The sequence below is a fragment of the Cydia strobilella genome, chromosome 17 (genome assembly GCF_947568885.1).
Source record: "Cydia strobilella chromosome 17, ilCydStro3.1, whole genome shotgun sequence".
NCBI classification, from domain to species: domain Eukaryota; kingdom Metazoa; phylum Arthropoda; class Insecta; order Lepidoptera; family Tortricidae; genus Cydia; species Cydia strobilella.
In genome coordinates, this window is record NC_086057.1 from 2,687,710 (window position 1) to 2,700,535 (window position 12,826).

At 36.5% G+C, this 12,826-nt stretch overlaps 1 protein-coding gene across 1 annotated transcript; it reads left to right on the top strand.

The window, feature by feature from the left end:
- The first annotated feature begins 3,266 nt into the window (after positions 1-3,266).
- On the top strand, positions 3,267-12,817 carry LOC134749072 (acid-sensing ion channel 5-like). Its single transcript, XM_063683978.1, has 10 exons — positions 3,267-3,641; positions 4,533-4,611; positions 5,647-5,768; positions 6,268-6,379; positions 8,073-8,263; positions 9,398-9,503; positions 10,134-10,285; positions 10,754-10,878; positions 11,145-11,438; positions 12,666-12,817. Exons 1-10 carry the CDS (start codon positions 3,496-3,498, stop codon positions 12,815-12,817), a joined length of 1,479 nt encoding a protein of 492 aa, XP_063540048.1. The 5' UTR covers positions 3,267-3,495.
- Positions 12,818-12,826: the final 9 nt, after the last annotated feature.

Below are 12,826 nucleotides of genomic sequence, written 5' to 3' on the forward strand. Positions count from 1 at the left end.
TATTTCATAATGAACTAAAGTTGGTGTTAGTAGTTTCGTGAAGTTTTTTGTTTCCGAGTTAGGCATTCGTAGTTTCACTTCGTATCATTATGAGATTCGACTGGTGCATTTTACACGAATATTGTGATGTTTCATCTTACCCAGAAGGTCTATTTTAATTATCTAATTATGATTACTTACTCAGACATTTTTAAATTATAATTTTGAATGTATTTGATAATGTAATGTATATTATGTAATTAAATTGTATTTTTTAATTTATCAAATAATGTAAATTGTATGTACTGACGATCATAATATAAATTCGTGTAGATTAGTCTGATAATTTATATTGTAATTTTATATTATGAGAATAAATAATATATCTAAATCTCAAAATATTTATCAGTACGGTTTTTACTCACTATTATTTTTAGTCGCTTTTGGCGACATGTTTCGGATTCTTTGGGAATCCATCCTCAGGCACGAGTGTCCGCGGCGGTTGTACGTCGTGCACACAAATAAATATTTTGAAATATGTCTCACGATAGTTTAAGTGCGATATCTAAATTTATCTAAATCTATTCAAATTTAACTATTTTATGGTTCTGAACTGGTTTTGATCTTGGTGATTGGCATTGGAACGCACGACTTCACTTTATTTCGCATGCACTAATCAGCGTGAGCGATCTTCAAGGTCGTATCAAAACAAGATCATAACCGTAACAAAACGTTAAATCTGAATCGGGCTCCTGTTCATTATTGTGCAAAAAAAATTACAGAGAGTACCTACTTAATTATTATAACCAACGACCTGAGTCGCCTGATCGCCACATATCGTAATTTTTGTAGCAAGAAATTTCGGTTGAACACAAACGTCACTTTTGACACTGACAGATCAGTATCATATCGGTAACAGATCGAATAACTAAAACTCGAATTGGCCTGTTGGTCGATCTGCGTAATTTATCCTATAATAATATTTATACTGTCTTCGGTTACCGCGATAGTTACTCATGAAATAAAACTATGAAATCGGACTGTATCGCGTATATTGAATTTATAATACATCCAATGCGATATAATCCAATTTCATAGTTATTTCCATAATAATATTTTTTTACCCCACTTACCTACTGATTAGCTCACTGTAGTCACTGTATCATTTTACCATTGTTTTGTAAAGCAATCGGTAACAATAACAGAATTCATTTCACGTTAATGTTCCCGAATCTCGACACACAAAAACGCCCTTATTGTTAAGCTAACAATCAGAATGTTATATTGTAGTTAAACAATGTTTCGACATTATTTCATATTTAATAAATAATCACATTGTCAATAAATACAACTCAGTAAAAACGCAAAAGCGTGGAGAGGCGGGTACTTAAAATTTCAAAACAACAAACCTATACAGCGATTTATAATATTGATAGGTACAGTAAAACAATTTAACATACTATGTTAAAGGTACTATATATGTTACGAGCAAAGACTAGAAAAAATGTTTCTATTAATTTGGCAATACACGACATGCTTAAAGTTGCAGTGGAGAGTATTGACAGAAGGAACCCGATTTGTGCGATTTATAACAACATGTCTAAGGCTTCTGATTATGTTTGCCATGATCGACTCTTACACAAACTTTGTATGTATGAATTGTATGGTGTAAGGGGCAACACATTGAATCTTATATCGTCTTATTTAAAAGATAGGACACAAAATACTGAGATATCCAGAATATGCAACGCAACCAAGAAACAATGTAGAACATCTGGAGAACACTTTATACAACATGGGGTTCCTCAGGGAAGTGTACTCGGTTCGTTATTGTTTTTAGTCTATATTCATGATGTGCCGAAGAATGTCAATTATCCAATTGTTTTATTTGCGGACGATAGTACATCAATTATACGTTGTAATGATTTAAAAAACTATGAACATGACATAAATACAGAATTGAATAATAAGACAAATGTAATGCATTTTCATCAGCGGACGTCAACACAATCTAACAATAGCAATATCAATGTTAACTACGAAGGTACAACAATAGATAATGTAGCCGTTACTAAATTTCTAGGTTTATTAATACATTTTGCCCGCGACTTCGTCTGCGTGGACTTAGTAACAGCAGCCAAAGTAAGTATAGCGCCTGGAAAAATTCTCATAGCAATCATTCAATTTAAGCATAGATATTAGATTAGATATATTTATTTCACAACATATGATTACAGTACAAATAAAGAGAAAACACAAATAAGGAGGATTATGCAAATCTTACTTGAAGAAATTAACGTTTGGATTAATTACCCTCTAGGATGAACAGAACATTCAATAATCATAAACCATCGTGAATTAGGAGGGGCTTAATACGGTATTAGCCTATAAATATAGCTACGCATAGCGACCAGATTATATTTTGTCGACAATATTGCCCGACAAAAATTTGCCCGGTATTAGCATATAGATAGATACCTACCTATCCACAGCGACCAGATTAGAATTCCTCGACAATATTTCCAGATGCAAAAAATGCCTGATTCGCCATAGGTAGGTACAAGTTCCGAGAGGATTTCGTTAACTCGTTAATATCTTCAGATAAGTGGCGGAAGACAGGGGACACTTTAATTGTCCAACAGTGGGGCATAACGAAGGATTTTAAGAAAACTACCAACAGATTTTTAAATGAAAATGCACCCATTTGCCATATAAGTCGTTCGAGAGATATTTGCAAATTATATTATTCCTAAATTACTTACATCTAAATAATTTGTTCAAATGAAAGGCAGAATATAGCATTCTCCATGGCTTAAAGAAACCCATCAACTACCTACAATTTTATTTATTTATTTTGCGAAAACTTAATACTAAGAATTTTACAATAAAAATTTGCCAAAATTTCACGTTTGATGGGACGATACGCTCATTTTTTTAAACAAATATAAAAAGCATCTTAACCTAACTTTTCCTTCGTATTTTCTCAGAAACATTCGTATAATTGTCATGCTTCAGTCAACCTCAGTGATTTTTGTACCGAGACTGACTGAAATAGTAAGACATGTTCGTACGTTTCCGTGAAAATACGAAGGAAAATAATTATGCACTACATCTGTACGTGACAACTTGATTTGATATTAGTAATGTCGTATCTCATATTAAGTTGAGTTTTGTAAAGTTCGAATAGGTCTCCTATTTGTTTAAAATACGATCCTATTTTATCACGGAATGTAAGTTTAGAAAGTTTGAAACTGTATTGCTGTTGTTAACTTGCTTTAACACACTACACATTGATATAAATTAATATTGTACCATAAAGAGCACCCGTACTAAAGCTAAACTACAGTTATAAATGAAAGCTATAATTATTACGCGAAGGCCTCTCTAGGGACGCCCTAGTTCTCAGCTTCTGACTCATTAGCGCTGAACACCGTCCAACTCCATAATTCCATTTTCTACCGTCTAGGGGACACTATTATCACACTAACTAATAAATTAATTGAAACCCCACATATTATGATTAATGAAAGGCTATTGATGATCAAAGAAAAGCGAAAAATGAAGAGAGAGAAACTTATCAACTATTTACGGACTGAATTACGAAGCTCGACGACTCATGGGTTGCCCTATATTGTAAACACGGAAATACATTGGTTGGAGAGGTAAATATTGACATTTCATCACCGTCGCGGGAAAATTACGAAAAAGCTGATTTTTTATGGGATATGTTTACGTAGACGTATTGGGGCGTTTTCTAAAATAAATATTGAAAACATGATTCTTTTAAATCTGGACTTTATTGGGCCTCATTCTTCTCAGAATCGACAGCATTCTCCATCCTTCCATTAAAAAGATGTCCCAAAATTTTCATTCCATTACGTCACGTTTTAGTGTGATCATTTTTTTTTTCACTTTTATGTGCGTGACGTAGTGGAATGTACAATTTTCATACAAATTTTTGGGACATTTTTTTAACATCAGGATTGAATATGCTAGTGATCCAGAGTTGAAAGAACTCAAAAACACCAGGATCAATTTTTAATATTTATTTTAGAAAACGCCCATTGACGATGATATATATATAACGGCTGTGGCTGGGTAGAATTTTGTGTAGGTGTATCACAAGTGGATTAATATTGTCTTCGATTTTGATTTGGTTTGATATAAACAAGTGGCTTGTTGTGTTGGTATTTTTTTTTTTATAAGGTGTGTCTCTGACCATGGGGCTTTAAATTCAGGGCTCGATTCTATTCCCTAAACTGAGCTACTTTTATTATGGGACCATCCCCGAAATCGCGAAAAAAAATTAGCTTTTTCATACATTTTGGCTGATCTGATGTCGACGTTTTCTATGAAAAAGCCAAATTCTTTTTCGCGATTTTGGGGTTGGTAGGCACTCATTCCAACTCGAATTATTGGTGCTCTCACATTCCTCGTTTGGTTTTTTGTCTCACAATACAATGGTGGGTTCATTTTAGTATATGGTTAAGAAATATAAAAAAAAGAATATTAAGTAAAATCTAAATTTAATACGTTATTTTTTTACTTCGCAGAGCATACTGGTTGATGAATTTTGTAATATGTTTGACAATAGCAACCATGTTGCTGACCACGCAATACATAAGATTCCTGGTAAGTATTATTTTAAGAACTGTACCGTACATTTTTAGTGTGTACCCAGTGATGGTATATAACTATAGAAAGGTAACTTATACTCATAAGGAGCACATAAATACTTCCATATTTTTATCATTACCTACGAGTGAATCGTTTTTTTGTTGATTAATTTTTACCTACCATTCGTCTTTTTTACACTAGTTCTCTTTCTCTTGCGATGATCGGGAGCTCTAACGAGCTCTAACTCGAGCTCTAACTGAGCTCGTGCTAACGCACGTGTACATCTCTCGCTTGCCTAGGTGAGACTAAACAGCAACTGTACAATTTGCACAATTTAAGCGCCTCAATCTTGGAACGCCTAATAGTTCAAAGTACACTTCATTTAACGTAATAATAGCAGCAAAACTACTTTATCCAGTAAACTTGCTGCTTATTAAATTAAAGCTACAAACATACCTCAAAAATTACAATACCTACTATCGAATTAACTGATGTTAGCTACAATTAATTGTACGGAACATGAGACTACGTGCGCGTCTTACTATAGAGCGCGCGACTTTATCTCGACGTCATATATTATTCAAGCCCCACGTTGGGCGCCATTTATTGTACTTGAATGAAACTACGGAGCATTCCATTAACGCTTCGGAAGCCGTTCTGGAGGCCAATTTAAAGTTACAAATTCAATCTCATTTTCTAGGTATTTCTAATCCCATGCATCACTGTATTTGGTGGTGCGAGCAATTATGCGCTGCGCTTATTATGTGCAAGTAAATAAGCTAAGCTGAATAAACTGTGTAAACTGTTACATAACAACGCTCTTAGCGCTACGTCGCTGTAGATTATGTCAATTTATGTCAAACAAATCATCTTTTTTTTTTTATCTGAATACCGCCTCTATCCTTTTATACCCGTCATTTATATTTTGTCCGTAATTTCGCAATGGCTAAGTTTACCCTCTGGGCCAAAAGTTGACGGGTTTAGTTACACGGAATTATATTTATTTCTAAGGTATTTTTTCTACTTAATATTTGTTACTTGTGTTGCTAGAAATCGCCAGTTGTGATGAGTGTGGAGATGGATTATTTCAACTGGAACGTCTCTTACCCGGCTATCACACTGTGTCCTACTGGCAAAATTAATCAAGAATTATTCAGTGCGCTACTTAAGTGAGTATTAAAATAGAAAAGTTGATATTGTATTTATTTAAATTAGGTCAACCAAGTTAAATGCCACCATGGGATTGTTACGTCTTTTCTTTATTTCTCGAATACGAATTACGATTGATCGGAACGCCCTCTATGTTACGTTTTATTTCCAAGTAGCTCAGGCGTTTAACACTAGATGACGGGAGCTCTTGTAATTCACGTTGTTTAAAAATAGAACTCAATTAGACGCAATGACCCTAGTTATATTTAGTTGCATTAACGTCGACCTTAATATTATGTAAAAATAATTTAGATATTAAATTAAAGATCAAAACACTTTCCAATTCAAAAGGAGCAAACAAATACTTTCTCTGCCAATTGCACTTCGTTTGCACGCAGAAGCGACACGGCCGTTTTATCTAATCTGAACAAACCAACTGTCCTTCCAAGTTCGAAGGGATAATCAGATCAACTCGAGTTAGTTAAACTAATGGAAAGTAGCCGTTAATTCCGTTTGTTCCAGTGAGACGCGGCTGAGGACTGGCAAGACCTTGTACTCGTATTTTTGGTCGGTTGCAACGGCGTCTTTGGACACAATCGATAAGCTTGCTTTACAAAACTCGGAGACAGTAAAGGTAACACTAAAGTTTTCGCAAAAGTTCGTGTTTGTTTCGAGTGCTAATTTTGAGTCCCAAGCAAGCGAAAGATTATGTTGTAGCTTAACTTTGTTTTGTTATTATATTTTTAATAAATGACCGAAACGTAGCAAAGGTTTACGTTTTGACTCCCCGGGTATTTCGCTTTCCGTCCGGTATCCCCAGATGTTCTCCTTTACAGTTTACAATTTTCAACCGATTCTCGTGAAATTTTGTGACCATATTCTATAAATAAGACTTTTTTGTTGATCCGATTTTGGATTTTTTTCAAAATGGCGGCGTCGTAATAGCTCGCTCCTAAATAAATACTCGTATCGATAAGTTTTTTTTCTTTGTGAGACATGTTTACAGAGTAAATGGCAAAAATATACAGAAAATTAGTATCGCTGGTTTAGGCGGTATTTTGATATTTAGTTTTTACTCGAGAATAAGTAGCCAAATTTCGTCAACTTAGCTAAGGCCAGGATTACACATGTAAGTTTTACTAACGTAAGTAGGGACACAGCTATACTACAGAATGAGATATGAATATCGTTATCTCATTCTAGCAAATAGCTTTGTCCCTACTTACGTAAGTAAATAAAACTTACAAGTGTAATCCTGGCCTAAGAGCTATCATGGCGCAGTTTGCAAACATTCACTGAAGTAGGGGGGGGTCCCTGTGTAAAGGATTACAGTCTATTTCAATCAAAGCAATATTTCCAAAAGAAAACAATTATTCTACACAAAACCAACTAATAATTTCAAATACAATAATCAAAAACATAACACAACTTGTATAAATATATATCCCTCACATTACATACATGTAATCTCATTAAATTTCATCAGATAAATTCCCATTCAACATGGTAAGTAGTGTAAGTACTCAAATATTCCTCCACTCGACACGTCACCACTAAAATATAAATAAACCAGCTATCTCCTTTATTCACCCACTCGACTCATCAACACTAATCATCTATAATAAACCCTTTATTCTCCCACTCGACTCATCAACTATAATCATATTTAATATACAAGTATAATAATAACTCTAATATAAATAATAATTATTAAAAAAATAATTATAAAAATATTGAAATACAAACAGGAAAGCGCGGGCTAAACGTACCTAGTCGTTTCATAGTTCTACAGCTCACAGAGCCACTATATTACATATTTTAAATTTTAAGATGTAGCTATATGATACCACATGTGCTCTGCTGACTTGTGTGAGTTGTGTGTAAAATTTTATAAAATAAAAACAATATATTTCACCATTTTGTATACCGGTCATTTTTAGAAAACATCTGCAATGTATTTATAGGTACCTACTGCGGACATATTCACTGAAAACGTTCCAGTGTAGATAGATGCTCTAATTCCAAAAGTTTTCAACCCATTTTAACCTCTATCACAGAATAAGTAATTAGTATTATCATACAGAACGGCCACGCACCACCCCGCCCCAACTCGAATTACCTCGCCCCGAGACAGTAGTGAGCAAATTGGCCGCTCAACTATTTTTAAGCAACTTACTCCAACAATGACGCATGCCTTGTGTACAGACGTGTCGTTCACACAAAGAAACGCAAGTGATTTTTGATGTATAGCGTGTCCGCCCTGTGCCTCTATTGATAGAACAAGAGGTTAACTATTGGAGAGGTGTCAAGCACTGGTACACTAACGTTTATTCCAAAACTCTTTTCAGTTAATAAGCCCGAACGAATACGCAGGAATAGCCGGGCTGCTGTTCGAGAGCTTCGAGAACCGGACGGTAATGACGAAGACCAACTGGCCAGTGACCGTTGACGCGGTGTTAACCGAGATGGGCATGTGTCATGTCATTAACTCGAACGTTGCTGCCTTCCACGACCCCTTGTAAGTAACCCAGAGACACACAGGTGACTGGTGACTGTCTAGAGTAATAGAGCATACAGAATTCATTCTTACTCATGTAACTTTTTCCCTCCATCTTTTATTTAAAGTCAAACTTAAAGCATTTTCACATTGTCCGATCCGAAATCACATGTCGAATACACAAAGAATACAAAAAAAAAGGTGTTTATTTGTTTAATACACGAAGCTGTAATGTATATTTTGGTATCTGCCGATATCTAATCGCAAGGCATCTGCATGCATCTGCTCGGTATATTATGATATATTTTGGTATATTTCGTCTCTCTCACAATGCTAGACAGAGAGCGATATATATTTTGGTAACGTTGCGAGTGTGGTGCTTAGTGTTACTCGCAGATATCTGTCGGTATCTGCCAATATATGCATATATATTATCGCTCCGTCTGTGACTTTTCTGACGTCTGTGAATATCGCTGATTAGCGAACTAGACTCCAGTCTCCATACTTGCGTGCGCGGCTTCGCGCCGCAATTCGCGCACGAGTGTGGAGGGCCCTTTAGGTAACGCAAAAATAAAAGCACTTGATGCCGTAAAATAAATAAATAAAAATAAAATTCGTTTAATCGAATTTAAACTATCGTGAGAGTGAGACATATTAACTTAACTAACTTAGCGGTTTCACTCACGTATTTTTAGTCACTCGCGCGACATGTTTCGGAGAGCCTAGGTCTCCATTTTAAACCACTAACATGATGTACATGTTAGTACTTAATACTATCTAGTAAAGCATTCTCCAGCAGCTTCTTCTTTCAAGGGTCATTCGACATTCCGATATCGGATTGGAAAATGTGAAAACGCTATTACTTTAACGTAAAATTTGTGGGCAATTTAATTTTGTTACTCAGATCACATTACCATTAAATTTAAAATTAACTGTAATGAGGACCAAATAAAATAATACCGCCCCGTCAAATTCCTCTTATATGACTTAGGTACCTACCTACTAAAAACAACCAGCCAATTTTCTCTCCAAGATTTGTATTAAGATAGAAAATCTCGTCTGCAATCCTCACTCCATTACAAAGTAAAGCATATGACAACATAAAGTACACAGCGAAGTTTTCTTCTCATACCGAATTTTCCGTTGTATTTCTAGCAAATGGAAAGACGAGACGATGGCGTACGTTAAAAACAACATAGAACTCTCGGCGCATGACATAGATTTCTTTACTCAGATAATAAATTATGCTGATGAGTACAAGGTAAATTAATTTTTAACAAGCAGAAACATCTGCGAACGATGCTATTACGCTTAGAATAGATTTAAAAGTGTAAAAATACTGCCTTGGGTGAGACTTGAACTCACGGCCTCTAGATCGATACTCCAGCGCTCTGCCAACTGAACCACCAAGACCTCATCCATAGACAGCAAATCGTCCCACTATAAGGGTTTAGGGGACCGTAAGAGCGTTACACTTCTGAACTCTTCGAATGCCTTGTCCCGTATACGTCACAGACAATTTGAACTTTAATTTACAATTTCAAGGTTATTAATTCAGTAGCAAATTTTTGACAAAGCGTTCGAGGGGTTGAACGGCCACCGGAGTTTAAAGTCATATTGGAAATTCACCAGTTACGATCTGCTACCCATTCTACATTTATTTATTTATTTAAACTTTATTGCACAAGCAAAGAAAAATGTACAAATGGCGGACTTAATGCCAAAAGGCATTCTCTACCAGTCAACCATTAGGTCAAACAGAGACATAAATGTTGGTACAGGATAGATACATACACACACACACATACATTGGTTTTTAACAAGCAGAAACGACTGCGAACGAGAATAAAACTTATGTATTTCTGTATGTGTATGACCCTCATGTCGGTAGGTATACGTGCACAGCCCCGACGAGATCGCCCTCAGCACCACACCATCATACACTTTCGACACGGAGGGCTACGTGTATTTCGGCTACCGTGTGTGGACCGCCAAGATATCGGACACGCTGCGGCATGTGCCCGTCACTATACGGAAATGCAGGCGAGTTCATTTATTATGAACCTTATTATATGGACACTAGATATACGCTCACCCCACCATCATACACGTTCGACACGGAGGGCTTCGTGTACTTTGGTAACCGAGTGTGGACCGTCAAGATATCGGACACGCTGCGGTATGTGCCCGTCACTATACAGAAATGCAGGCGAGTTCCTTTATTATAAGCATTAATTATTACATGTGCGTGGCAGTATTACAGGTACTACTACATGTACCTAATTTTAGCGTATAATGTTAAGCATCTATGAACGCAATGCCGTATCAATTTATTTTGAAGTAATTTGTCGAAAGTAAAGTGGGATATACGTCCATAAAGAGCGAACTGTCAACAAACATTTTCTGACAAATATCTGCCCCACGTTTTCTAAATATAAGAGGTATTATCATATCATTTAATGATTAAAATAAATTGTGAACGCACTATGATACAATTTATTAAATTTTCAGATACTTGGACGAGCCTCTGACCAAGAGGTACCCAATATATTCGTATAACCACTGCTTGATGGAGTGCCGAATCAGAATGATCCAGACGCTTTGCGGATGCGTACCGCATTTCTACAAACCATTAGGTCAGTCTCACAGTACAGTTTGTTCTGTGCTCTGTATGTATTTCAAGAAACTCAAGAAAGTACACATAAAAGTGAGAGCGCACTATTCGCCAACAAACTGTTTTCAGTTTGGCGAAAATATTGTATAAGTAGTCCTAAAGTGTATTTTTGAAATAAATAAATTAAACAAAGAAAAATAACTTTGCCATCTTGTAAAACAAATACCTAACTATTATCATAGTTATATGCATTCATGCACTAATCTCACTATTTACCTTATTTTTCAGATCACGAAAAAATCTGCGATTTATCTGTACTCCGCTGCGTCTTACAGCATAAAAACGAAATACTGCGACTTTCTGTGACCAACGACACTCTCCACAAACACAGGAACGTTCCCTCCTTACCAAGAGCCTCGAGGGACTGCGGCTGTCCGAGCGACTGCGAGTCGCACGTCTATTTGAAAGACGCAGAAAGTATTCTATCGCAGTCAGACATGAACCGATTGAGGATCGGCATTTCTAGGTTCCCGAAAGTAAGGGTGATGCGGGAGTTCATTTTCAGTACGCCTGATATGTTTTGTGAGTAATGTCTATTGATAGAGCTTCAGGCCTAGTTTCAGTGTTGTGCATATCGCAGCCGTGAATAATGAATATAAAATGTGGCCAGTTTGCGTTCACCAGTGGAGACAGTGGGGAGACACTCCTTTCGGACGAACTCGGCTCAGTTCGGCTCAGCATTGCTCGGAGCACAAAGTCAAACCTGTATAAGCGAGAGCTCAAGGGGCCAGAATATTTTTTCTCGCTCATAGAGGTTTTTCTCTAATCAAAGTTTCTTACTCTTAGAGGTAAGCGATCGGAGATTTCTCGCTTAGGCAGGTTTGAAAAATAAGTCGCAGTGATATGTTCTATCACAGAGAAATATAACCGCAAATTGCGAACTGCGTTTTCCGCGGTTATAGCCTAGGCCACAGAAGGAATTTTAAAACTTGACTTCTCAAATCATACCCCTCCGAAGTTGCACACTACTTACTGATACAAGTTAGATTGCCTGCCATTCTGGTCTCCACCGATTAACATGTGCCAGACGCTTGGATATAATCATAAAGCAAGGTTTAGACCAGCAAGAACTTTCATCTAATTAAACTTTTGAATGCAGTCTAGTCGGCATTGTAACATAAATTGCATGCAATAAGTAGTCTAAGCCTCGCTTAAGGCTAAACTTAAGTTTCGTTGTTCTCAAAATTGTAGACCGGTTTACGGGGAGTCTAGAACTAGATTACTCTAGAAGCAATCACTCTTTATCATCGTACAAGTAAACTTATTATCAGCAGTGTTAAAAACAGTTACTAAGTACATCGGCATTGGCGTCTCCCAATTCTATTTTAATAACAAAACTTCCGTGAGACACGGACATATTAACTAACACGGGTCACTCACGTATTTTAAGTCGAAAATAGTTCAGTCTGCATCGGTCCGCCAACGCGTGCATCCGATTATGCTACTCGGTACGGAGTGAAACATGCCGAGCAATTTTCGACTTAAAATACGTGCACTATTTGCACAAAAATGAGAATTGAACTCCATTAATCTTAAGGTTACGAATTGTTACAGTAAATAATTTCACGGTTTAGACTCACTTGTTTTAGTCCCTCGCGCGACATGTCGCAATACACGGCCGTCGTGAACGCTGCTCGCACTATTAGTGCTTGAGAAAGGAGACCTAGGCTCTCCGAAACATGTCGCGTGAGTGACTAAAACAAGTGAGTCTAAACCGTGAAATTATTTTAAATTCGATAATTGTTACAGTGAAAACAGGAGGCGTAATAAACCTTTGTATCGGAAGTTCGGTAATATCTATGCTTGAACTGATACTAACAGTCATAAGGATCCCAATATCTAATCTGACCAAGTGGGCCGTCGAGAAAATGAACAAGCTCAGAGAGAGGAAGAAGAAATAAAATGACCAC